At 51.9% G+C, this 26,638-nt stretch overlaps 1 protein-coding gene across 1 annotated transcript; it reads left to right on the top strand.

Moving 5' to 3' along the window:
* Window positions 1–21,513: 21,513 nt before the first annotated feature.
* LOC105759261 (serine/threonine-protein kinase pim-1-like) lies at window positions 21,514–25,185 on the top strand. Its single transcript, XM_072929422.1, has 5 exons — window positions 21,514–22,021; window positions 22,114–22,164; window positions 22,471–22,837; window positions 23,230–23,406; window positions 23,678–25,185. Exons 1-5 carry the CDS (start codon window positions 21,557–21,559, stop codon window positions 23,779–23,781), a joined length of 1,164 nt encoding a protein of 387 aa, XP_072785523.1. The 5' UTR covers window positions 21,514–21,556; the 3' UTR covers window positions 23,782–25,185.
* The last annotated feature ends 1,453 nt before the right edge of the window (window positions 25,186–26,638 follow it).

The following is a 26,638-nucleotide window of genomic DNA, read 5'->3' as shown; positions in this document are numbered from 1 at the left end:
ATGGCCACTGTTGCCACGACCTCTTCTGTACACTCACTCTCTAACACCATCCCAGACATTTTCGCCCAAGCAAGGCTCAGCCATGCGTTCTTTCATCAGAACGCTCCTGCCCTTGCCAGACAATTCAAGATATCCAAAGAGCAGGTCAAGGCCATCCTCGCCACTTGCCCCAGCTGTCAGTCCCTTGCCCTTCCACCGGTGGCATCAGGGCTCAATCCCTGGGGACTGGGAGCTTTGGAGCTGTGGCAGATGGATGTCACACACTACAACTCTTTTGGCCGCCTCAAATATATCCACGTTTCCATTGACACCTTTTCAGGCGCAATCTTCACCTCTCTCCACACGGGGGAGAAGACGAAGGACGCCAAAAAACATCTATGTATGGCGTTCGCCACACTGGGAGTCCCGAAGGCAATTAAGACTGATAACGGCCCGGGACTCACCTCGAGACAATTTGAGGAGTTCTTGCAGCAATGGGGCATCAAACATACCACCGGCATTCCTCACAACCCAACAGGACAGGCTATAGTGGAGCGCTCCCACAAAGAACTCAAAAGGTTGCTCGACCAACAACACGACGCGGCGCTGGCGATGACTCCGGTCGAGAGACTCTGTAAAGCACTTTATGTGCTGAATTTTTTAAATTGCACCGACCGGGAGCCAGACCCGCCCGTCATCAGACACTTTACTAACAGCACGCGAGCACTTTTGAAGGAGCGCCCACCGGTCCTTGTCCGTGACCCGGAATCCCGAGCCATCACAGGGCCTTTTCCCCTAATAACCTGGGGGAGAGGGTATGCCTGTGTCTCAACAGCTCATGGACCAAAGTGGATTGCGGGGAAATATGTGAAGCCCTTCTTAGAAGATGCCCCAGCGGCAGAACCACCAACGCGACAGGACCCACAGACTGCGTCTCCCACAACACCAGACGACGCAGTCGCGTGGAAGAGACGACGAATGAAGAGGACCGGGAGCCGTCCCAACTTGGTGTCCCGAGTCCTCATCACCAGACTTTACTACCCACCTCTGGACTCGACACCCCAAAATAACCCATCCCCTCCAGTTACCTTTCCCTTACCCCCTTACCTTACCCGTTTTCCCTATGCCCCTCTACCCTAAATTTCTATTTAAACTCAAAGGGGGAGCTGGGAGGGGAGGGAACCAAATCCTTTGTTATTTACAGTTCCTTTTATTTTAATAGAATGAGGATGGCTGCCCAAGTGACAACTACCCGGGAGAAACACCAGAAATCGCCCCACTGCGCCCAGCTGGCCGTCGCCGTGGCATTCGTCATCTTGTGGCTGCAAGCGGCGGACGGCTGGATTGTTCAGCAGCCGAAGGAGAACGTGTGGGTCACGCTCGCCAAGTCCTTGCAGCAGGACAATCTGTGTTTGGCCATGGGCAGTGTGGACAACCCGTTGTCCACATGCCTGGTGGGGGTTCCCCTGGTCGCCGACGATTGGCCAGTTTACAACTCAGACCTACTCCGAACCACGGGTAAGAGACCTAACCCGGTTGACACTTGGGACGAGTGGACCAAAATTCTGTCGAACAGCAAAGAGGAACCCCAAGAATTGGACTTCTTGGGGTCCTCTCACGCAGAATACTGTGTCAAATTTTATTACAGGAGGCCAAGTCAGAATTGGCATGGAATTGACTTGGCCAAGAACACATACAGGAAGGATGTGACACCGTTGAGCAAAAAATACAACAGTCAGACCTGGTGCAATTACACCAGCCAGGTCATTTCGGTCTCGTCCACGCGTCCTAAGGTGTTGCCCAAGGGGATGTTTCTTATCTGTGGGGACAGAGTGTGGTCAGGCATTCCATCTCGGCTCCAGGGAGGACCATGTAGCCTTGGCAAGCTTGCTACCCTCACTCCAAATAAAACCCAAATTTTAGAATGGAGGAAGGAAAAACAATTGGCACGCAAAAAAAGATCTTACAATCAATTCGACTCAAATTGTGATTCGGAGCTTTATAATTGGGGCAAAACAAAGAGAATCGCTGCATCCATCTTCCTTCCGTGGTATGCAGCAGCAAAAGCCCTTGGTGAGCTTTCTCACCTGGAGTGTTGGGTTAACAAGAATGCCAACGCTACGTCTGCCGCCCTCTCAGACCTTTTGGTGGACGAACAGACCACCAGGCATGCAACCCTACAAAATCGGGCTGCCATAGACTTTTTGCTCTTAGCCCATGGCCACAGCTGCGAGGACTTTGATGGGTTGTGCTGTTTCAACCTATCATCTCGCAGCACATCCATCCAGGCCCACATCAAGCAAATCCGCGAGCAAGTGAAAGATCTAAAGACTGAAAACCCCTCGGCTGCTGACCCCGTGGACAAGACATTCTCGCAGTGGGGCATCCCCGGATGGGCGGCCCCCATTGTCAAAGGACTCATTTGGATTTTAGTTATCATCTTTCTTATTTTTGTTGCTTTAGCAATTTTTAAACAATATTTAGTTAAGACATTCGGGTCTGTTTTTTTAGTTAATAAAGACAGGGGAGATGTGGGAGGGGGTGTGGTTGGTGACCTCCCCGCTTTGCCATGGGAGGCCACAGATGTGTAGTTTTCCCGCCTCCCGAGTTGTCCGTTATCTGTTATCCCTTCCCCCAGTTTATGCCAATCATTTTGTACCCCTTCCCTCTGTTCTAGAAAGTTCTCGGTTCTTTGTACCCCCATTGGTTCCTCCCCCGAAACCACTCCTTCCCTCTATCCCAGTTGGCCGTTGCCGTGTCACTCCTGCTTGACTCCGCCCTCATACCCTCACCCGGTTGGATGCTCCGTACCCTGACCCTCCTTCCCTGTAACTGTTATAAACCCTGCCCCGCCCCTGGTTCGGGGCTCTCAGAGCTGGCTCGCCCTCTGAGTGGCTGTGTCCCTTCACCACCCTCGCCTTCCCTCACCGAAGCCCTCAGAATAAAAGCCTCCTGAGAGACTCTCGCCCGGTGGAAGACTCATCTCTTTACTACCATCAAGCGTTTCCCGAGGTCCCGGACCTGCAGCTATCCGGAGCGGTCTGGGAGACCCAGGAACGCTTCACCACACAGGACTGAGGACCTGAGAAATAAAACAACCAACCCATTGTGGTGTGTCAAGGCTGGTCCTTGTCAGCAACTTCAGCTAAAGAAACGTCTTGGCTAAAGGGGGAATCAGAGTGCTGCCTTCAGCCTTTCTCAAGCTTTCCATGCCTGTCCTCCGGGGTGGTACTTTAGATCTTCAAGCTCAGGCCCTAGTGCGGGTAGGAGGGGCTTTGCCGAGCCAAGAAATGCAGCAGTGAAACAACAGCTGCCCTTTCAAAGTGGCAGGGCTTCTTGGTGTCTCTTGAAGCAAGGCACAGGTCCATGTGTGCATTCCAAGGGTTATTTGGTTTCAGGGACAGAGACGTTCCTCTCTTACCAGAGCTCTGAGGAGAGCCATAAGCTACAAAATATCATTTCAGCTTGAGCCCTGCTGAACTCTTTTTTTTTTTCTTCCTATGAAATGGGAGCCCACGGGAAATGTTGAGATGCCGGAGTCATTCCCACGGTGCTGGTCTCATTTTACCCCCCAAACATATCTTCTGCTGCCTTAAAAACAACCAATGGTAATGGAAAGTGCAGCAACCAGTCACAGGAAAGCACCCAACTGCCTGCCTGTGGGCAGGTGCCATCTACTAAAACCGTGCCACCTTCTGCCTACTGCCCTGACCCCTCCCAAAACAGGGTTTGGGAAATAAATGTGGGGGTTTATTTTCAGAAATGTGCCTGCTCTTTCAGTTTTCTTCCCTTTTATGCGGGCTGCTGGTGCTCATGTGCCCTGAATGGCTCTTCCAGTGTGTACCTGAAGACCTGACTTGAGCCGTGATCCTTCCAGCCAGGACCCCACTGTGACGGGATGGCGAGAGCTCTGTGTGTCAGCCATCGTCTGCAGCCTGAGTTGGGAGTGGTAATTATCCCCTTTCCTGTGACCTGTGAGTGGTGATTGCCGATTGTCCAAGGGCCATGGCACATTTCCTCCCCAGGAGCTGGAGGTCCCTGTGTCCCCACAGCCCCAATGGGGATGTTGGTGACCACATGATGGCCCAGAGCCATTGAGTCCTCTGTACAAGGACTAATTGCAAGCGGTAACGTGAAATTTTTATTAAGAGTCATTTACTCCTTTAGCTGTGTTATCTTTAGAATAATCTTGTGCTATTTTTTTGTGTTATTATATTGTGTTATTGCCTGATTGTGTTGTTGTTACCCAGATACTACATTTCCAAAGGTGCGGTAGTGGATCAGCTGGGTGGGGATTTGAATTCTACGCCCCTGCACTGGGCCATCAGGTAGTGCTGCTTGCAAGCCCTAACTGCAAATCTGTGGGTATTTCCAGCTGTGGTAGCATTTTCTGAGATCCAGAGAACAAAGCACTGTTACAGTGAGCTCCTGGACACCCTTTTGTCCCCCCTTTCCTAGGGCCTCTGTGGCTCTGATCATGATAACCCCTGGATCCTCCTTCCTGCCCCAATGGGGTTGGCGGGGAGCCAGGAGTGCCCACCCTGTCCAAAACCTATATAGACCCCTGAAACTTCCTGCTCTTTCTCTCTTTTGCCCCGCTCTCCATGGACACCACAGAATAAAGAGAGCTGTTCCAACACCCTGGGGTAAGGAGCCTCTTCTGTATACCTTTCCCTCTCCCCTGCTATTTCCTCCCCTCATAGCCCCATATCTCTGAGCTAGTCGGATTGATTCGGGGGGCTGCGTGGAGGGGGGGAAAACCAATAGAAATAACAGTTGGCGCCCCAACGTGTGCTGCTCTGAGCCCACGAAGAAGCTGGACCCCCTATTTCGGTGGGAGTCGAAAGCTCTTGGGACAGTCAACTGCCCTGGTACTTTAGCTGCCTTTAACAGCTTTGAGTCACGGGGCACAGTCGGGGACCTCTGCCTGAGTACCCAGGAAGAGCCGACTGGAGAGGGAACCCCCAGAGAGGGTTTCACAGACGAATCCCGCAGTCACAGGCTTGGTAAATTCTCCGACGCGGCACCCGGGACCGCGCCTGGCTGGGAGGGTTTCCATAAGTGACTGGGGGGGCTGCTTGCGGGACGGTGAGCCAGGACCCTACTGCGAGTAAGCGGGAACCGGTGGGCTGCGCATACCCACGTTCCAGCGGGGAACAGACACGGGAGGAGCGGGCTAAAGCCGCCCCGGCAGCGGCGGGACGAACGCCCCTCCTCCTGTGCCCCCCCGCTCGGGTTTCCCACGGCGGGAAATTCGAATCTTTCGTGCTGTGTTATTAGCTCTGGTGGAGACTAGACCAGTGAAACAATTAAAAATCATGGGTACTAACATTTCACTGCAGCAGAAGAGTATACTAACACATCTTAGCAATAACTTAAACAATGTATCATTCCCTAAAAAGCTCCTCCTGCGTTTTGTGTGCTGGCTACAGACAGAAATACCAAATTTTACTGTGCAAGACCTGAATTCGCTTGCTTTTTGGACTCAAATTGGACAGATATTAACTTTAAAAGTCGAAAATGGTGAACGTAAAGTTTCTCGATTTATTCCGATATTTTTACAAGCACGGAAAAATATTTTAGAAGCAGAAAAGAGCATGCAAACGCAGATCCACAGTTCTAACACCCCCTTTTCCCCTTCCTGCCCACCCCCTCAATACCCCAGCCCTGAAAACCCCTCACCCACCCCTTATCTCCCTATAACACCTTGTTTTTCGGAGAGATACAGCCCGGAGTGTGTCTTAACGGCATCTGAGAGGCACACGCGGCCAGATCATGGCGGCGGCCATGTGCTTCCAGCGGCACCGGCCGCTCCACCCCCCACTCCCCCTCCCACTCGCATTCCTTTGCTTCCCCCGCCCTCCGCCACCCCCTCCGCCCCCACCCCCTCCTCCCTCCCCTCCTCCGACGCCTGCTTATCTCCCATAGCAACCCCTTATCAGTGCCAGCCCCCGGGTTGCCCCGGGAACAGGGGCGGGGCCGGCCCCTGCTCTCCTCCGAGCCGCAGCGCCGAGGACGGCAGGACGGGGACACGGCACAGCAGCCCAGCGGCTCAGAGCAGGACGGGGACACGGCACAGCAGCCCCGCAGCTCAGAGCAGGACGGGGACACGGCACAGCAGCCCCGCAGCTCAGAGCAGGACGGGGACACGGCACAGCAGCCCCGCAGCTCAGAGCAGGACGGGGACACGGCACAGCAGCCCCGCAGCTCAGAGCAGGACGGGGACACGGCACAGCAGCCCCGCAGCTCAGAGCAGGACGGGGACACGGCACAGAAGCCCCGCGGCTCAGAGCCGGGGCAGGGACCGAGTCTGCACCGCGGAGCAGACAGCCCGAGGGGGGGGGGGGCGAGCTGCCCCTCACCGAGGTGGGGGGTGCGCGGGACGAACACAAGCCTGCCCCTATCGAGAAATCAATACCATCGGTAACTCCAGTGGTTTATTTAGGGAGAAGGAATGGTACAAGAACATACCAACCTCTCCCATACAGGGACAAAACAGAAATCTGTAAGGTTCAGAGAGAATTTGGGAGATCAAGTGAGATTTTTAAGGGTATGATGAGGGCAACCTTCAATTCAAATGAAATGGTGCCAAAAGATATAACTGATTTGTTTAAATGTTTACTAACATCCTCTGAATATGAGATATGGGAAAGTAAGTGGAAATTGGCTTTGGAAACAGTGTTGCAAGAAATACAGCATACACCCAGTGATGCCACCGACATGGATGGCCAGCCCCTTACAATACACCATTTGTGTGGGACAGGAGACATACAATGTCCAGAAAAACAAACCAGACTGTTATCTAGATCAGTTTTAGAAAAAATCTGTACTGCTGCAGAAAAGACACTGTATCAATTACCAAGCACTAAGGTTGGATGCAGTTATATTAATATCAAACAGTTTCCTTCTGAGAGTTTTTTGCAGTTTGTGGATCGTTTGAGAAGCCAAGTCGAAAAACAGGTGCAACACACCAGTGTGCAAACAGAGTTGATTAAAGAAATGGCCCAGAGGAATGCCAACGAGACCTGTCGTAGGATTCTTCTCAGCCTTCCTCTTGATCCGGCACCTACTCTTGGCCAGATGATCGAGGCCTGCGCTAAGAAAGCAGAGCTGCTTGATAGTCCTGTCAGTCATAGAGCACCAGCAGGATTACAGCCTGTTGCCACTGCTGCATCAAGCCCAAGGAAGCCACCCAGATCATCACAACAGCTGCAGCAAATCATCTGCCTGCGTTGCAAGAAACCAGGACACTTTGCCAGGAACTGTCCTCAGAACCAGAACCAGAGACAGATCAACAAACAAAAAAACTAGATGCACAGCGCGTGCCCACTGCTACGCGCAAAGATATAAATATAGTGGGACACAAATGTGATGATACCTCTCTCTTAACAAATAAGGGGGAGGGTGGATACTATGATGGGGGGAGAGAGAAAAATAAGAATGTAAAATGTATTACTAACAAGGTTTGGCAGCCACTGGGCCGGCCACGCTTAGTGACTGCCAAAGGATTTCATTTCAGAAACACTGATTGGAAAGTCATTGTGGTGGACCTATCAAAAAACCCTCAGGACCTGCAGGTGTACGATATGGAACTGGACAGTGAGTATTTTGTTATTGGGGACACAGCATACACACCTCCTGAGATCGAAATAGTTCCCATGACTACTAAGGGAAAAATATCCAGCCTTATGCTGTTGGCACGTTGCTTGCACCCTCCATTCTATTTAGAAAAGGGGCAACTTCTGGCACAAGCCATTCCCATCCCAGTGGAAATCACAGTAGAAGGAAAATCTCCAGAAGTCTACTGGGCGGAAGTGGTAGGAGAGGACAAACCCTCCATGACATGCAACCTAGCACATGGGTCAGAGCATCTTCAGGTGGAAGGTGTTCTGGACACAGGTGCAGACATCACGGTGATACCCAAAACCATGTGGCCATCACACTGGGAATTGCAACCTGTGGCAGGCAAACTTCAGGGTATAGGAGGAACTACATTGGCAAAAATTTCTAAAAATGTAGTGCAAATTGAGGGACCTGACGGGAAATCAGCAAGTGTTCGCCCGTTTGTGGCAGACTATAAGGCTCCTCTGTGGGGGAGAGACACCGTGTCCCAGTGGGGAGTCCAATTAATCATTCCTAAGACACCCCAGGATTTTCGGGAGTCGCCACTGTGGAGCGCCATGCCCACAAGTTAAAGTGGTTGGATAACACCCCAAAGTGGGTAGCACAGTGGCCTTTGAGTAGAGAAAAACTCGAGGCGCTTGAAAAACTTGTGGAGGAGCAGGTAGCTCAAGGACACCTGCAAGAGACAGACAGCCCTTGGAATTTCCCAGTCTTTGTAATAAAAAAGCCTGGGAAGGACAAGTGGAGATTGCTCCATGATCTCAGAGAGATAAACAAAATTGTGGATGACATGGGACCTCTCCAACCGGGGATGCCGAGCCCAGCTATGCTTCCCCAGGACTGGAAATTGGCTGTGTTAGATATAAAGGACTGCTTCTTCCAAATTCCATTGCACCCTGAAGATGCCCCGAGGTTTGCATTCTCTGTTCCCACGGTCAATAGAGAAGCACCGATGAAACGCTACCACTGGAAAGTTTTGCCCCAAGGTCTAAAATCCAGCCCTTTCATATGCCAACAGTATGTAGCAGCACTACTGTCTCCAGTACGTGCAGAGAGAAAGGATGCCATCATCCTACACTATATGGATGATGTGCTTGTGTGTGCTCCCAATGACTCTATACTCCAATATACACTTGACCTAGTGGTTAAAGTTTTAACCTCTGCTGGATTCAAATTGCAGGAAGACAAAGTTCAAAGAATGCCACCTTGGAGATACCTGGGCCTGGAAATCTCTGCAAGGACTATTGTCCCACAGAAATTGGAGATAAATTGCAACCCCAGAACACTAGCAGACCTCCACTCGCTGTGTGGGTCTTTAAATTGGGTAAGGCCCTGGCTAGGCCTCACAAACGAGGACCTGGAACCTCTTTTCAATTTATTGAAGGGGGAGAGGGAGCTGACCTCCCCCAGGGAACTGACTCCAGAGGCAAAGACAGCAATCGAAAAGGTACAGAAGGCCTTGTCAGAAAGGCAGGCACATCGATGTGACCCAAATCTGCCTTTCCAGTTCATTGTTCTAGGAAAGCTCCCACACCTGCATGGATTGATTTTCCAATGGATCAAGGGGCAGAAGGACCCACTCTCAATCATAGAATGGGTTTTCCTATCGTTCCAAAGATCCAAAACCATCACTAGGCCACAAGAGCTGATAGCAAAGCTGATTCAGAAGGCCAGGGTGAGGCTGTGTGAATTAGCAGGGTGTGACTTTGCATGTATTCACCTTCCAGTCAGGCTTTCTGTGGAGGGAAGGAACTCTCCTGAGAGACTGACTAAAGGGATGTTTGAGCATTTGCTCCAGAGCAGTGCCAGTCTCCAGCTATCTCTGGACAGCTATAGGGGACAAATATCAGTCCATGCCCCGTCTCACAAGTTGTTCAATGAGGAATTCCACCTGATTCCTCAAGAGAAAAGGAGCCGGAGAGCACTCAGAGCTCTCACAGTGTTCACTGATGCCTCTGGGGCTTCCCACAAGTCGGTGATGACTTGGAGAAATCCACAGACTCAGCTTTGGGAAGCTGATGTTGAGCTTGTGGAGGGATCCCCCCAGGTGGCTGAACTGGCTGCAGTGGTGAGAGCTTTTGAGAGGTTTTCCGAGCCGTTCAACTTGGTGACAGACTCTGCCTATGTGGCAGGTATAGTTTCCAGGGCGGAGCAGGCTGTGCTCAGAGAAATAGAAAATGAACATCTCTTCAGGTTACTCTCAAGGCTAATTTATTTAATCTCGCACCGAGAACATCCATTCTTTGTGATGCATGTGAGGTCACACACTGATTTGCCAGGTGAGATTGCAGAGGGGAACCGAAAAGCAGACTCCTTCGCTGCACCAGTCGAAAAGGCAAGTCTCCCTGATGTTTTCCAACAGGCAAAGCTGAGTCACGAACATTACCACCAAAATGTACCAGGTTTGATTCGGCAGTTCCAGCTTACACGGAGTCAGGCCCGAGCCATTGTGACCAACTGTCCTAATTGCCAGCTCCAGGCGGTGCCATCGCTGGGCATGGGGGTAAACCCCAGAGGCCTTAGCAGCTGTGAGGTATGGCAGACAGACATCACACACATTCAGAGTTTTGGTCGCCTTGAATGCGTTCATGTAAGCGTGGACACATTCTCAGGTGCAGTGTATGCCTCTGCCCACATAGGACAAAAGGCTGCACATGTCAAACAACACCTAGTACAAGCATTTTCAGTATTGGGGGTGCCAAAAACGATCAAAACAGATAATGGCCCAGCGTATGTATCCAAGGAGTTCCTGGAATTTCTCCAGCAGTGGGGAGTGGAACATAAGACTGGCACTGCCCACTCCCCCACAGGTCAAGCTGTAGTCGAGCGTGCACACCAGACGCTCAAGCAGGTATTGAAAAAACAAAACAGCTCAGCTCCGTGGATGTCTCCACGAGAGAAGCTCTGTAAAGCTATGTTTACTATCAATTTTCTGAATTGTTCATTCGAAAATATGAGTCCACCGGTTGTACGTCACTTTAACAGTGGCAAGCAGTTTAAATTGTCTCAGCATCCACCGGTCTTGATTAGGGATCCAGAAACTTGGGAAACCAAGGGTCCCTATGAACTTGTGACCTGGGGTCGTGGCTATGCGTGTGTAGCTACTCCCTCAGGCCCTCGGTGGATTCCCCAGAAGTGGGTGAAACCTTTTGTCCCCAAGAATCCAGGTCAAGCAGAAGGGGACAAGAAGCAAGTAGCTGATGCTTCAAAAAGAAGACGCCGCCGGATGGGAGAAGAAGAAAGTTCCTAGGCAGGAATTCCTTCTGGCAGAAACAGAAGCTTTAACATGTTCTTAAAATGTTTGTTCTTCCCTTTTAGAGAAAACCTACCTCCCACTCAACCCGGTGATGAACCCCATGCAAGTTGTCATCCAGCAAATGCTGAAGAGAATGTTCAAGGGATGGGGATTCACGGGGTGGTGGACATCTGTAGTTAGATCAATTTTGTTAGTCTTTGTTATTCTGTTCTTTGTAACCCTAGCGTTCGGGATCCTGCGTCACTTGATTTTCAAAGCTATCAAGGGTCTCATACCTTCTACCTCAGAGGTCAACCACATAGAGTTGGCTAACCTGAGGAGGCCTGACCACGCCACCAACATGGGGTGGTGGGAAACCCATATTCGGGGTTGAATTGAGCCCAGTGAATTCCTGTAACCTTGTTTAACAAATAAGGGGGAGGTGTTATGGTGAGCTCCTGGACACCCTTTTGTCCCCCCTTTCCTAGGGCCTCTGTGGCTCTGATCATGATAACCCCTGGATCCTCCTTCCTGCCCCAATGGGGTTGGCGGGGAGCCAGGAGTGCCCACCCTGTCCAAAACCTATATAGACCCCTGAAACTTCCTGCTCTTCCTCTTTTGCCCCGCTCTCCATGGACACCACAGAATAAAGAGAGCTGTTCCAACACCCTGGGGTAAGGAGCCTCTTCTGATTACCTTTCCCTCTCCCCTGCTATTTCCTCCCCTCACAGCCCCACATCTCTGAGCTAGTCGGATTCATTCGGGGGGCTGCGTGGAGGGGGGGAAAGCCAATAGAAATAACAAAGCACTGCTTGTCTGGAGAAAACATGACCTGAAATAATACTTCTGGGAAGACTTCTCTGAGTGGGAAGTCTCCCGTTGGAAGATGAGTGCTTTCTTCTGGACTGTCAGTCTTTTGCCAGAGTCAGAGGCTTGGATGACTGCGCACAGGAGAAGTTACCGTAGAATAACCACCGTAGCCTAAATTAATGCTTCGCCCTAGGCTCATTTATTAGGGTGTATGTATTTAATATAATTTACTGAATAATGCCATGAGAATCTGAAAGAAAACTGTTTTTTTGGGGGTCTCTATGAGAACTATAAGGGCAACGCTTTCATTAAAATATCCCTTTTTCAAATCATCTCTATAGTTTCATTTCACACATTGTTATAGACAAGGACCTTCCCAGGGGAAGGCAGCATCCGATGGAGATGTTCAGGGATATACAGATGCCAAAAGGGGCTCTAGGACGCATAGACATACTCTGGCGAGCTCAGCCTCCAGCAGTGGGGCAGGAAAAAAAGGGAAAAAAAAGCTAAAGAAAGAAAAAGGGAAAAAAGAGGATTAAAAACAAACAAAGGAAAAAAAGATAAGAAAGAGAAGAAGAGAAGAAGACCTGGAGAAGGAGGAGAAGAAAACCAGGAAGCTGAATACAAACAAGAAGGAGGAAGAAGCTGGGGAGAAATGAGCCAGAGGATCAAAGCCCAGGATTGAGCAGTAATGCCCAACAAAAGTGCTCAGCACCCTCTGCCTCATGCCCCATCAATGCCACCAGTGATCAGCCTCTCCTGACCAGCTTCCTCAGCTGTCAGACTCAGCAGGACACGCTGTGCTCTGGAACATCCCTCTGCGCAGTCCGGCTTGGCTGTCTGGACATGCTCCCTCCAGGCTCTCTGTCACCTCCTCGCGGGCAGAGCGTGGGACATGGAGTGGCTTCTGGGACCCTGCAGAGTCCTTGAGGTGGACAAGCTGTGCTTAGCAACAACCAAACTCTCCACCTGTGATCCACAGCATTCCCATCCAGCATCCAAACCCAGCACTGTGCCAGTTTCTGGGAAGAAAGGAATACCAGTCTGTTTCAGCATTTTTGAGAGAAAGAGGACATGAATTGTGAAATTTGAGATACTCCAGTCTAGGCCTCAGATTGAGGCCTGGTGGGGCCTTCAAGCCTCTGACGCAGTTAGAAATTCAGAGCTTGTGGCGCAGATAGAAAATGTCTTAAGGTGTGAGGGGGACCACTAGGTTGTTTGGGTGTGAATTAGTATAGGTTTTATAGTGTAAAGTGTAGGCCGTTTTAAGGAAAAGGTAAACAATGTTAGCCTACCAATCAGAGTGTTTTTGTTTTTGTAAACTATGTGGAAGCTTATATAAACTACCACCTTATCTTGAATAAACGGAGAACACTTGATTAACCACATTGGTTTGAACCTGCGCTTGTCTTGTCCAGCTTTCCGTTTTTCTGAGATTCCCTGGCTTTACCAGTCAAACCCAGAAGAGTGGGAACACACAGACCGTTCTCTGGGAAAATCCTGATTTATTTAACACCAATATTCCTAAGAAGATCTGACCTCCTTCCTTAAACAAATTCCTGGAAGGCGGAGGCCATCTCCATGGAGCTCCCTTGATAGAAGGAACTTCCTTGGTTTCACATGGATCACCTCTGCTGCCAAGCATGGGGTGTTCCCCACTGGAACAGTCACAGCTCTGTGGAAGCCATGGGCTGACAACTGGTGGCACCAAGACACTGCTGGGGCCTATGCCTCTAGGAACATCTTGAAGAGGGCTGCGCCCCCCTTTGTACTTCCGGGCATTTCCTGGACAGCTGCATCTTCGGGGATGAGCAGGTCCTGCTGATACGCACAGCTCTGAGGGAGCAGGCACACCTTTCCAAAGGGCTTCCTCCCTCTGCAGTCCGGCAGCTCTCCCTGAGGCACTGGGAGGGATTGAGGCCCTTGCCAGATATATGCCAAGTCTCAAGATCTTCCACTTTCTGCTCCTGCACTGCTGATGGCAGACAATTCTCTGGAGGTGGGAACATTTGCCTTTGCAGCTGGAGGATCTTCTCTTGCACTGTGCTGAGCATCTTCCTCTCTGGCACCGCCACAGCATCCTGGGAAACATGGACTGGGAACTGACAGCTCCAGGACACTTGATGCTGGGACACTTGCCTCTGGGAAAATCTTCTGGAAGGGAGCTGGATTCCCTTTTTTAATTCTGGGCATTTCCTGGCCATCTGCATCCTCAAGGAGGAGCATGTTCGCTGACACCAGCAGCTCTGAGGGAGCTGGCACACCTGTCCAAAGGCTTTGCTCCCTCTGTGCTCCAGCACCTCTCACCGAGGTTCTGGCTAGGTCGAAGTCTCCTGCTGTTAGCGTTCGGAAACACACATAGTCGCGGGATATGATTAGATGCAGGTGCTTTTATTAAGAGCTCTGGGAGTCGGGGTACAAACCCAAATCTGACTCCGACATGGCTTTCCAGCTGAACGTATCTTATATTCTATCGTTATAGAACTTACACATTAATTATTAAACTTGTATTGTTCTATGGTATACATTGACATGAGTTTATCGTGATCTTTCTTAGGTCCCTGACCACAGTTTCTCAGGATTATTCTTTCTGATTAAACTGTAATTATATTTAATTACTAAGCAAACGTCACATCTGGCACTTATATCAATTATCATGTACTAGCTACACAGTGCAGTTCTAGCAAGTACGAGTTCTCCATGTGCTTAGGATGTTTATTTTTCCAGGGCCTACTAAGCTTATTTTTCCTTTTAACCCTTAATCCCCATGATTTTAAAACCCTTTTACTATCATTTTCCCCCCTTTGAAAGTATTTTCACTTCATCATAAGTGCAAATACTTTCACTTGATACAGTCTTTAGTTTCTAAGTTTATACATGATGTTCTTCAAATCCAGGATTGAGGTGAACGTTGTCATGGACTGGAGGATCAGAGGATGACGGGTGTGGGTCCCGTGTCAGTGCCTTGATTATTTTCCGGTTCCAGGATGTCCTCTTCCGTATTTCTCCTTTTAGGACACTGTAGACTAACCAAATTACTAGGAACACAATTAATAGGATTATTACACTCTCAATGGTAGACTTAATCCATGGACTCACATTGCACCCTAACCCTTTAAAGACTTTGTCTAACCAGCTCGTAGCCAAATCTTTCTGCTCTTCTTGTACTTCACGCTCTATTTGTTTTAACTGATTGATGTCATATTCTACATCTGCAGTTACATTTAGCATGTGGATGCAGCCATGCTATTGGTAAAGCCTGTGGCCACTGCAGTTTGGCTTCTTGACATATTTTACTGATCTGCCTTTTTAGTGTCTGATTCATCCTCTCCGCCTGTCCCCTTGACTGGGGTCTCCATGGTGTGTGGAGGGCCCAAGGTATTCCCAGCAACCTACTTACTTCTTTTACCACCGTGGCTATGAAATGGGGTCCCCTATCTGATGATATCCCTAGAGGCACCCCGAATCTGGGAATGATTTCTTGTAGTAACCACTTAACCGTTTCTTTTGCTTGGGTCGTGCGACAGGGAAGGGCTTCTGGCCATCCAGAAAATGTATCAGCCCCTGCTAACAATTATTTGTATGCTCGAGTTCTTGGTAATTCTACAAAATCTACCTGCCAATAATCTCCTGGTTCTATCCCTACCCGAACCCTTCCTAGTTGTGCCTGTCGTCTAGCCACTGAGTTATTTTTCAAGCAAATCTCACACTTTGACATTATTGATTTTGCCATTGTTAACATTTGTACTGAGACCAAATAAGGTTTAGAAATTTTACCAATGCCTCTGCACCCCAATGACATCCGTTATGTTTAATTTGTAGAACCTCTCTCACAACCAAGGGGGGTACCACTATCTGTCCGTGTGCAGTTACATACCAGCCTTCTGGATTCTTCTGTGCATTCAGTAAATGCCCCAATTTCTCATCTTCTGCTGAATATTTCGGCTGTGGAGGTAAATGGAACTGAGATACATTAAGTTTTAAAGGGACCAATGCCATTGTTGTTTGCACCTTTCGAGCAGCCTGTCGAGCTGTCCAATCTGCCTTTCGATTTCCCTCACAAATTTTGGAGTTTCCTGATTGATGTGCTTTACAGTGCGTAATTGCCCCTTGTTCAGGTTTTTGTACTGCTCCTGTCAGCTGCAGAACTGCATCTTGGTGTTTAATGTGCATCCCTTGAGACAAAAACAGGCCCCGTTCTTTCCATAGGGCCCCATGCACATGCACTACTCCAAATGCATATTTTGAATCAGTCCATATGTTCGCCTTTTTCCCTTCACTTAATTCTAGTGCTCTGGTTAAAGCAACCAGTTCTGCCTTCTGGGCGGATGTATTTGGTGGCAATGCTTTTGCCTCTACCACTGGACTGATTGTTGTTACCGCATATCCAGCGTGTCTGATTCCGTCCTCCATGAAACTGCTTCCATCTGTGAACAACTCCCAGTCTGGCTGTTCTAGGGGGACATCTTTCAGATCTGCTTGGTATTTGTATGTTTTGAAATCCTTTTCATATCAAGATCGCCCTCCTGAATCCTCAGTTGAGTTAAAACAGACCCAGTTCAATTGCTTCTGCAAATTCACCTTTCTTCTATAAGATTGTACTTCAAGAAATCTTGTTTCATTCAAGCATTAAATGTATTGATTTGACATCATCTGTGACCCTTTCATCTGTCTGACCTGTATTTCCTTGTGTGAGTTTCTCAGTTGCTTCAAATAAGGACAGATTCTTTTCAATTCCCATAGCATGTTATCTGACAATCTCCTGCCTGCTTTCTTCAGTTGCTTGCATGGGAAGACGTGAATGTTGTCTTTTCTAGTCTGAATATCTGAATGTTCTCTTTTCTAGTCTACTTTTACCTACCAGTGTGCTTCTATCTACTAGAATCAATTTCAGCTTGAAAGAACATATCAAAAAATCTCATTACTAAAATGGCCAAAAAGAATCCATAAAATTCAGAATTTTAAAAAGCCAAAACAAAACGTTGGAGCAATAATATTCTAGAGAACGCCATGTATCTATGAAAAGTAGAAAAATCTTTTATTTTCAAATGCACTTATAGATCGCCATTTTGCATTTGATTTTTTTTTTTTTTTTGGGGGGGGGGGAGTTGTTTGTGGTTTTTTGTTTCTTTTTTGAAAGATCTGGCACTTACCTGATTCCTTTTTGAGGTAGTTCAGCTCATTAATCTGGTAAGAAAGCAGTTCAAAAGAAACAGAAAACCAGAAAAAAGTGGCAACAGGATGCCACTTCACCCATATGTAGTACAGCCTTCTGTCTTGTAGAAATATGTCTGTCATAGATGCAAATCAATGCACAGTACTATCTTCTTGGAAACTTTCTCATTGCTACTGAATTCCTGAATCATCAGGATGGTTTAATGGTTTAAACCCAGCCCTCTAAGATACTCCCCAAACTGTTGCAATGGAATAACTTTACCAGGTGAAGAGCTTGCTATGCAGGACCTGAACGTGAGGCCAAGAATGCTTTGTTGTGGATTACCATTGTTTCGGATCATTTTTCCTTCCTCTACCATGTAGGTATAGGAAAAAATTAAGTAGCCACAAGCTGTCCTCGTCTTTTGGGATAGTAAGGATTTAGGGGAGTAAACAAAACTGTGGTGAGTTTTACAATTGACTTTATTGCTTCTTCACTTTGAATAAGCTGCTTTGCATTTCAGCTTACCCATCAGTATCATGAGAAGAATAATATCTTCCTTCCTGCTCCAAAGATGTTTAGTTATGCCTGTGATGTCATGGGATTAAAACCAAAAAACATTGGGATTGAAAGGAAGTACTGGCATGCCACAAGGTAACTGAAGTGAACGATGTTTCCTCCTCAGCTTTCCACTGTGATTACAGAATTAGACTTAGTAATTCCGGAAATTGGTCTTAGCATAGTCTGGTGACATCTCTCAATAGAGCAGTGTCCCAGGGTGACTTTCTGATGCTTGTATCCCCAGCGGTCTGTTCTGTTGATGCTGGCTATTATATTCTGTGCCTTCAAGACTGGTTCTGAGAGTGAAGGCAAGGAGAAGACAAAGCACGGAGTTGGTTATCAGAGACTGCACTCACTCCTCTACAAGCAACACTCCTCCACATTCTGCGCTGGACTGTGCTGTCTGGGCACGGACGGAGCAGAAGAGAGCACTTCTTTGCTTTTTAGTTAGTTTAGCTGCTGAGGCAGAGAAGTTTTCCCTGGACAGTTGTTTTTCCTTTCCCTTTTCTTGGACCTGTTTGAACCTGCCCCGGATTGGGACTCGGGGAGCAGTGAGAGCTTTTACTTGGTGACCTACTCTGGGCAGCAGCCTTTCCCAGTGCCGCAGGGACTGATAACAGAGCGACCAGCCACAGGAGAGACTTTCTGACCTTGTCATCTCTTCAGAGCATCAAATGAGCTTTGTCATCTGCTAGTGTTCATTTTTTGTGCTGGGGAGTGCTTTTCCTGTTAAATCAACAGGTTTCTTCCACTTCTCTCCCAGGAAATTTCTCCCAAACCGGTTGCGGGGAGAGGCCATGTGGGTTGGCTTTCTGGGGGTGTCCCCTTTCAGATGTCTTCTCCCAGATTTGCCCTAAAGCAGGACAAGTAGCATGTGCGACTTTGAGAATGATGGAATCACTTGGGTTGGAAAAGACCATTAAGTCTAAATATAATTAGCAAATCCAAGCAGAAAGAAATCTTTTGCTGCTTGAATAGAACACGTGGTTTATCTGGTAAGCTTTGCAAGAATTTGTCTCATCGCAAGTAGACATGTCCAATGCATTAGATGGGAATATAAGAAGAGAGCTGTGCAAATATACAGAATGATTCTCAGGGAAGGACATTTGCATGATTAGTCCTTCTCCCTGACTTCTTCAAGTGAATTCTTTTAATAAAGTGATGATTGGATTTATTCCATTTTTGACAGTTCTTACTCGCATTTTTGGCATATGAATGCCAAATGGGTTAATTCACATAATTTCTCAGATAAAGACCAAGATTTAGTGTTGCTTAAGCTGGAGGCAGAAATATTGAAATCCTCCAGCCTCCTTCTTAGTACCTCATTTGTATTCCAAAATCAGGGCACATTCTTGTCCCTTAAGATCCAACTGTCAGCCAGCTGAGCTAGCTGAGTTGATAGCAACAGGGTGACATTAGGACGGCTTACATGACGCTGCACACAGAAGCCCTCAGTGCGCGGCTGTAGCATGCAGTAATTCCATGCAGTTGGACAATGCCAGTGCTGACTTTGGATCACCAGAAGAGTAGAACTAGAGAGATTTAATAGAGAGGTCTCTGGAGGAAGTGGCCTGAAGAAGACAGCAGAAATCCCATCTGTGTGTTTGTACAAAGAACTGAAATGCCATTCCCAAAAAAAGATCTTCAGATGTATCTAGCTTTTTCTGCAGATGATTTCTAAACAATATGCATTCCATGGAGAATTTCACTGAGCACCTGGAATACAGCTGCATTTAAGTGGATTGAATCAAGGTCGGGCAGCAGTGAAATCAAGGTTTTCAGGAATACCTGACATACAAGTCCTGCCGAAATTTATATCTCTTGGATATCCAGATACTTTTGAAAAGAATGGGTGACCATTTAGCTTCCTAATATTTTTCATCTGAAATACAAAGAAAATCTTGACCTGTGAGAGAAAACTCACATCTTTTATAGCTTGAATATTTGTCTTGGTTTATTTCCTGTTTTCCAATTCATTTCTACAAATCATTTTATTAGGTAATGAGAAGTCATGCTGTATAAAAATATTGAATGCTATATTATCGCCGGCCAGGGGCTCTATACAAGTCACAAACTGGACAGGACTGCTGTGGTATGCGACTTAAGCTGTTTATTTTTTAGCATCAGTCTCATTACATGGTTATGACAATGGGAAGATGCCAGCAGCTCACATTCCCAAGCAACAGACCAAGAACTTCATGTTACAACTTACTTTATAAACTTTATGACCAATCACACAAAGCAAAAGCATATTGACAGTAGTTCTAGCCAATCACTATAAATACACATACCTTTGGTTAAAACAATGCTTGCTTATTTCAAATACAATACTTGCCTGTAAGCCTTAAGATACAATGCACATAGCTCCATTATTAAGCTTAGAACTTCCTAATATCTCACCAGATATACTTTTCTGCAACGTAGGAAGTTATTCTACCCAGACGTTAATACACAGACCATAGTTCTATTTGTTCTTACTTTCTACATTCTTGTATAATTTTTCTGCTGACCAATCTTATAGCTACTGCTTAGCTCTAAATCACCATCCTGCTGTCTCTGAGGTCTGACTTTTACAACGTGCCCAAAACCCTCTGATTTTAAGGAATCCCACACCCTAACAGAAGGTCACCCGGTCTCATGGACGATGGGAAGGCAATGCAGATTCTATTTCAGGGTTTTAAGTGGAGTTTTGATCCTGTCCCTCACAGAATACACCTGGTGCAGGTGTCCAGCTGTGAGACAAATAGAGACAGGGTGTGCTGGGTGAAGAATGGGCTAATGTACTGGCTTTCAATGGGATAGGATCCATTTTCTTCCCGGGGAAGCGGCAAAGAGCTGGGTCTTGCAAGTGCCCATAGGGAGCCCCTTTATCCCTCCTGGGGCACTGCGGAGGGCGGGGCCGAGGCAGGGCTGTGATGGCACAAAGGGCAGAGTGCTGGCGTCAGGCAGGGCTGTGATGTCCCAGGGCTGTGCTGGCCGCAGCACTGTGACATCGCTGTGACATCAGCGCGCTGTCGCTGTGTGAGACGGGCCAGCGCCCACAGCTGCCAGTGCAGTCGCGATGGGACCTGCCGGAGCCATGGGTGACGGTGACGTCCTGGTGACTGCGCTTCTCCTGCTGCTGGCCGCCGTGGCTGTCTGGTGGGCCTTTGGCCACCGGCAACAACGGAGCCGGCAGACACGGAGAGCGATGTGGAGCAAGCGCCCCGGGGCCCGGCCCAGAGGCTCACGGAGGAAGCGAGGAGCCCCTGCGACTCCCAGGTTCCCCAGGCCTCGGGCTGCTCCTGGCAAGCGGCCACGTGCTCCCGCCAGCCCCCTGGGCAGCCCCTGCGGCTGCGGCCCCTGCCTGGCAGTGGCCCGGGAGCTGCAGGAACTGATGCTGCAGATCTGGGATGGCAACGGGACACGTGCGCCGCTCTACTCTGGGATGTGGCAGGCCTTGTGGAAAGAACTGAAGGAGCTGCTGAAGCGAGGCCACCTGCCCTGCTGTGGCTTAGCCAGCTCCTCCAGAAGCCTCCATCCCTTCCAGAGGCTGCTCCCAGCAAGATTCTCCAGCCCTGGGAGAGCCTCAAGGCCTGCAAGGATGGCACAGCAGGGGGGAGCCACCACCATCCATGCAGGAAACTCAGGCTGTCAGAGGCCCTGCATCCTGCCAAGAGCCTCTGCTATCTCTGACAGCCGCCATCCCTCACAGAGGCTCAGTGAGACCTGTCAGCCTGCGGAAGGAGCAGAGCCCGTGGACAGGTCTCCCAGCTCCCTTGGACTCACAGACTTCAACAACGTGGGCGCAATCCTGAGCCTTGACGTGGCAGGGGAAAGCCCACAAGTCCAAATGGGAGCCCAGCCCGATGCAGGGGAGCCTGCTCAGGAGCAGCTGGCGGGGCAGCAAGCGTCCTGGAGCCAGCTGTGGTCATCCCACAGCGGCCAGGACAGCCAGGACGCTGTGCCGGTTCTGCCAGCTGGCCACAGCCCGAGCCTGGCGGTGGAGATGGTCCTCCAGACACCACGGAGGTTCCTCCATCTGCAGCAAGCTGCCCCGAGACAGCCCTTGAGTGCCGGAAAGAGCTTTCTAGTAGCAGGTGAGATCTCCTGAGGAGCTGCCTGAGGCTCCCCCGGGGCTCTGGAGGGGCACGGCCAGGCCAGGCCAGGGCCCCTGACAGCAGCCTAGTCGCTGGCTGTTTCCAGTGCCTCCGATGGCCCGGCTTGAAAACGCCCTGTCTGCTTTGCAGCCGCTCCTGGGATCCCCCTGTGCCCAGCCTCGGGCTGCAGCCCCGGCCGTCGGCAGGAGCAGAGCCCAGCCCACGCCGCCGGGGACAGCGCCGGTGCCGCCCTGCCCCGCTGCCCCGGGGCTGCCGCAGCCGCCTGTGCGCGCTGCCCCGGCCCGGCTCTGCCGCTCGCCAGCCCGGCGGCTGCAGGGCGGCGGCCGCTGCCCGGCGCGCAGCAGGAAGCGGGTGAGAGCGCGGCGGCCCGCGGGGCCCGGCCCGCTCCACTCGCGGGCACTTGCGGGAGGGGCGGGTCCTGGGCGCAAGGCTGATGGCTCGCTCTTGGCCGCAGGGCAAAGGGAGCAGCGGCAGGAGCTGTACCTGTGGGGCCCGCAGCTGGGCAGCGGCGGCTTCGGCACCGTCTTCTCGGGCATCCGCCTCTCGGACGGCAGCCCGGTGAGTGGCCGCGACGGCCGGGCGTGGGCGGAGGGGCAGCGGCGGGGAGGGGCAGGGCTGGAGCTCAGCCCTCCTCTCCCCATGGCTCGCAGGTGGCCCTCAAACGCGTGGCCCGGGAGAGCGTCCTGCAGTGGGACGAGCTGGTGAGCGAGCGGGGCCAGCGGGACAGAGCGGGGCGTGGCGGGCAGGGAGAATCCCGGGCCGGGCTCAGCGAGCGGAGCCGCGGCCCCGCGGGCCTGGGCACGCCAAACAGCGGTGCCGGGGCCGGGCAGGGGCAGCCCCGAGCATCCCCCGGGCTGGAGGAAGCGCAAGCGCCTGGGAGGCTGCGGCAGGGGGCACTGGGGCATCCCGGGCAGGGCGCAGCGCGGCCCCAGGGCAGCAGCAGCAGCAGCAGCAGCAGCAGCAGCAGCAGCAGCCTGCCAGAGGCACTGATTTTCTCCTCCTCACAGCCCGACGGCACCCGCGTGCCCATGGAGGTGGCGCTCATGGAGAAGGTGGGCTCTGGCTGCCACAACATCATCCAGCTCCTCGACTGGTTTGAGCTGCCCGACAGCTTCGTGCTGGTGCTGGAGCGTCCGCAGGCATCGCAGGATCTCCTGCAGTTCCTGCAGGAGCAGGGGTGCCTGTGCGAGGAGCAGGCGCGCTGGCTTTTCTGCCAGGTGCTGGAGGCCGTGCGGCACTGCACCGCCTGCGGCGTCCTGCACCGGGACATCAAGCCAGAGAACCTCCTCGTGGACCCGGAGAGCGGCGACCTGAAGCTCATCGACTTCGGTTGTGGCACCTTCCTCCAGGAGCGGGCCTTCTCGGGCTTTGCCGGTGAGCCCATGGCCTGAGCCCTGCTCCCGGTGCCAGGCACTGCACGGCCCCGTTCCCTCCTGGGCCGCGGGCTGCGGCCTTCAGCCGGCTGCCCTCTGGCACGGGGCGGATGCCGTGCCCCAGGAGCCGGCTGCCGGCCCTGCCGACAGAGGGGGTGGCAAAAGCGGCTCCTGGCCCTGGGGCTCAGCGGGCCCACAAGGGCCTGGGCTGCTCCGCTGGCCTTCTTGGCCTTGCGGAATGGTTCCTTGCTTTTGGGCAGCTGGCTGGGGGACGCGGGTGGCCTCGGGGAGAAGCTGTGGCCACGGGTGCAGCCCCTGCCTCGGCCAGGGGGCTGGTGCCAGGCTCTGGAAGGCAGCAGCCTGCGCCCGGCCAGCGCCGCCTGTCTCCCCTAGGAACGCACGCGTACAGCCCGCCCGAGTGGATCTGGCTGGGTTACTACCACGGCCACGCGGCCACCATCTGGTCCCTGGGCGTGCTGCTGTACGTCATGGTCTGCGGCAGCCTCCCCTTCCAGGACGACCCTGACATTGTGCTGGGGAAGGTCTTCTTCCAGCGGCAGGTCTCTCCAGGTGGGTGTCCGGCCTCAAGACGGAGGGCTTTGGCAGGTGGCGGCACGCAGCCCGGCGCGGCCCTCACCCAGCTCGACGGGGTCAGCGCAGCACGGGCGGCCGGAGGAGGCGGCCGCATCCCGCCGTGCCGCTCTTCCACGCGGGGCAGAGCCGGTTGGGAGTCCGGCACGGCCTAGAGCCCAGCCTGGCACGGCCCGGGCCCTGCGGGTGACGGGGGCAGCTGGGCAGGAGACTCTGCCGGTGACCGACGCTTTCTGGCTTCTCTCCCCAGAGCTCCAGCACCTGATCCGATGGTGTTTGGCCAAGCAGCCTGCGGACAGGCCGGAGCTGGAGGAGGTCTCATGCCACCCTTGGGTGCGGGGCCGGCGTTTTTGATGCCTTGCCGGAGCCTCTGCAGCACCCACTTACCAAGTCCCCCTTCCGACACCGCTCCTCGATGACATCCGAGAGGCTGGCCGTGCCGCGCTGTTGAAGATCCCAGACGGCAAAACTCCCTCCCAAAGTTTCTCTCCAATACTTCAAGGACCGGACGAATCTTTCATCAAGTTCGTGGACCGCCTCAGAGAGGCGATCGAAAAGCAGATAGAGCACCCTGCGGCAAGGGAAGAGCTCCTCCGAAAGATGGCAATGACCAACGCCTCAGCGGAGACGAAGAAGATCTTAAGAGCGTTACCGCAGGACCCCGAGCCCACCATCACCCAGATGGTGGAGGCGTGCGTGAAGGCCACATCTACAGAGGTAACGGTTGCCATGGCAGTGAGCAAAGGGGTGGGGGAGGCCATGCTGAACTTAAACAACATGCGCTGCTTCGGGTGTGGCCAAATGGGGCACATTCAAGCCAACTGCCCCTGCCCCCCCGATGCATTCTGCCATCACCCGTATGCACCTTCCCCAAGACCCCCACCCAGGAACTCATTCCCGCCATACCAGCCGGCGGGAAACGGGCCGCGGAGAGCGAGGAGGGGCCGCGCGAGAACATCAAATGGCCCTTCTCAGCGCCCGAGCCTCCCTACTATCAGGGAGGACCAATGGCCCAGGGGACAGTTTCGGAGGATTGGCGGAGCACAGACGACGGACTTCGCCTCCTCCGGAGAACGGCCAACCTAGATCCCGGCCGCCGCCAGGTCCTCAGAAGCTCCGTCACCGTCACCTTCCAGGATGAGGACCTGGTGAGAGTCCCCGCGGGGTTCCTGGAGCCCCCTCACTGCCAAGGCGAAGCGACCGTCCTCATCGTCGGCGACGCAAGGCACACACCAGACAGGATTTCCATCATCCCTGAAGTGGTGTGTGTCCCGCCGGGGTCCGAGGTAACGTTCTCGGTCATTTGCCACGAGCCCCCTTACACCCTGGGCAAAGGGCTCCCCTTCGCCTTGCTCTATCTGCTCGACTCGGACGACCTCTCTGGACGGGACCCGGAACAGGACATTCACGTTTTTCTCACCCAGAATGTTACCAAAGAAAGACCGATAATCAGGACTGTCATTTCTTTACAGGGAAAGTCGGTGGCGATGAACCTGATGGCAGACACTGGGGCGGATGTCACCATCATTCCCAGGTCAAAGTGGCCCCGCGACTGGGAGTTGGTGCCCCCTTGCGGCACAATCTCCGGAGTGGGCGGAGCTGTCAATTCCATGCGCAGTCGACGCCTGGTAAGTGTGGAGGGACCAGAGGGACAAATAGCCACCATTCGGCCCTTTGTTGTGTCATCAAACATCATGTTATTAGGCAGGGACGTATTGTCCCAGTGGGGTGCCCGCCTTGACATCCCTAGCCCTGCGTGGGATTTTTAGTGTGGGCCACTGCGGAGCGCACCTCCCCACCGTTGAATTGGAAGACCGATGTTCCGGTGTGGGTGGATCAGTGGCCCCTTGTGGAGGAGAAATTAAAGGCGCTCAATGAACTTGTAGAAGAGCAGGTGCGCCTTGGGCATTTAATACCCTCCACCAGCCCTTGGAACACTCCTGTCTTTGTGATTAAAAAAACAGGCAAAGACAAGTGGCGCCTGCTCCAAGACCTCCGCAGGGTCAATGATGTCATCGAGGACATGGGCCCCCTCCAGCCTGGGCTTCCCTCACCCTCCATGCTTCCCCGGGATTGGCAGCTCGCAGTCATTGACATCAAGGACTGCTTTTTTAACATCCCCTTGTATCCAGGAGATGCCCCCAGGTTCGCTTTTTCCATACCATCCATCAGTCGGGCGGAACCTTATAAAAGGTATCAATGGACCACCTTGCCCCAGGGGAATGAAAAATTCTCCAGTGCTCTGCCAAACATCCGTGGCACAGGTTTTATCGCCAATCCGCCGACTTTTCCCCGAAGCCGTCATCCTTCATTACATGGACGATGTCCTTGTCTGCGCGGAGACGACCACCTACCTCCGCGCAGCACTCAACAAAACCATCAAAGCCGTCAAGGACGCGGGTTTCCAGATTGCGGAGGAGAAGATCCAGCTCTCCGCCCCATGGAAGTATTTGGGCATCACGGTCACGGGAAGGACCGTCGCGCCCCAGTCTGTCACCATCAAAGACGACCCACGGACCCTGCGGGATCTGCAGCAGATCTGCGGAACCATCACGTGGATCCGACCTCTCCTGGGACTCACCACGGAGGAGCCGGCGCCCCTCTTCAAACTCCTGCGAGGAGACGGCGACCTGGCTTCTCCACGCGAGCTGACACCCGCCGCGAAGCGAGCCCTGGAGAGAGTTGCGGAGGCCATCGGATCCCGCCAGGCGCACCGTGTGGACCGGGTCCTTCCCATCCCCCTCGCCATCTTGGGTAAGTGCCCAAACTTCCATGGGTTGCTGTTTCAGTGGGATGCAGGCCGGAAGGACCCACTCCTTATCATCGAGTGGCTGTTCCTTCCGCACCAGCCCCCGAAAACCATCTCCACACCCGCAGAATTGATGGCCAAACTCATAATCAAAGGCCGACAACGCCTCCGGACCCTCGCAGGGTGCGATCCGGCGTGCATCTATGTACCTCTAAATTTGGAGCAATTGGAATCACTGTTGCAAACAAATGAAAATCTCCAAATTTCTCTAGATAGCTATCCTGGCCAAATTTCCATACATTATCCGAAGCATAAGCTATTCAAGGACACCTTCTATTTGGCCCCAAAATCGTACAAAAGTAAAACACCGATCAAAGATGCTCTCACAGTGTTCACTGATGGATCGGGAAAATCCCACAAATCAGTGATCACGTGGAAGGACCCGGAGAGTCAGAAGTGGGA

Source organism: Taeniopygia guttata, chromosome 5 (genome assembly GCF_048771995.1).
Source record: "Taeniopygia guttata chromosome 5, bTaeGut7.mat, whole genome shotgun sequence".
In the NCBI taxonomy this organism is placed as follows: Eukaryota; Metazoa; Chordata; class Aves; order Passeriformes; family Estrildidae; genus Taeniopygia; species Taeniopygia guttata.
This window is presented reverse-complemented; position numbering and strand designations above follow the sequence as displayed.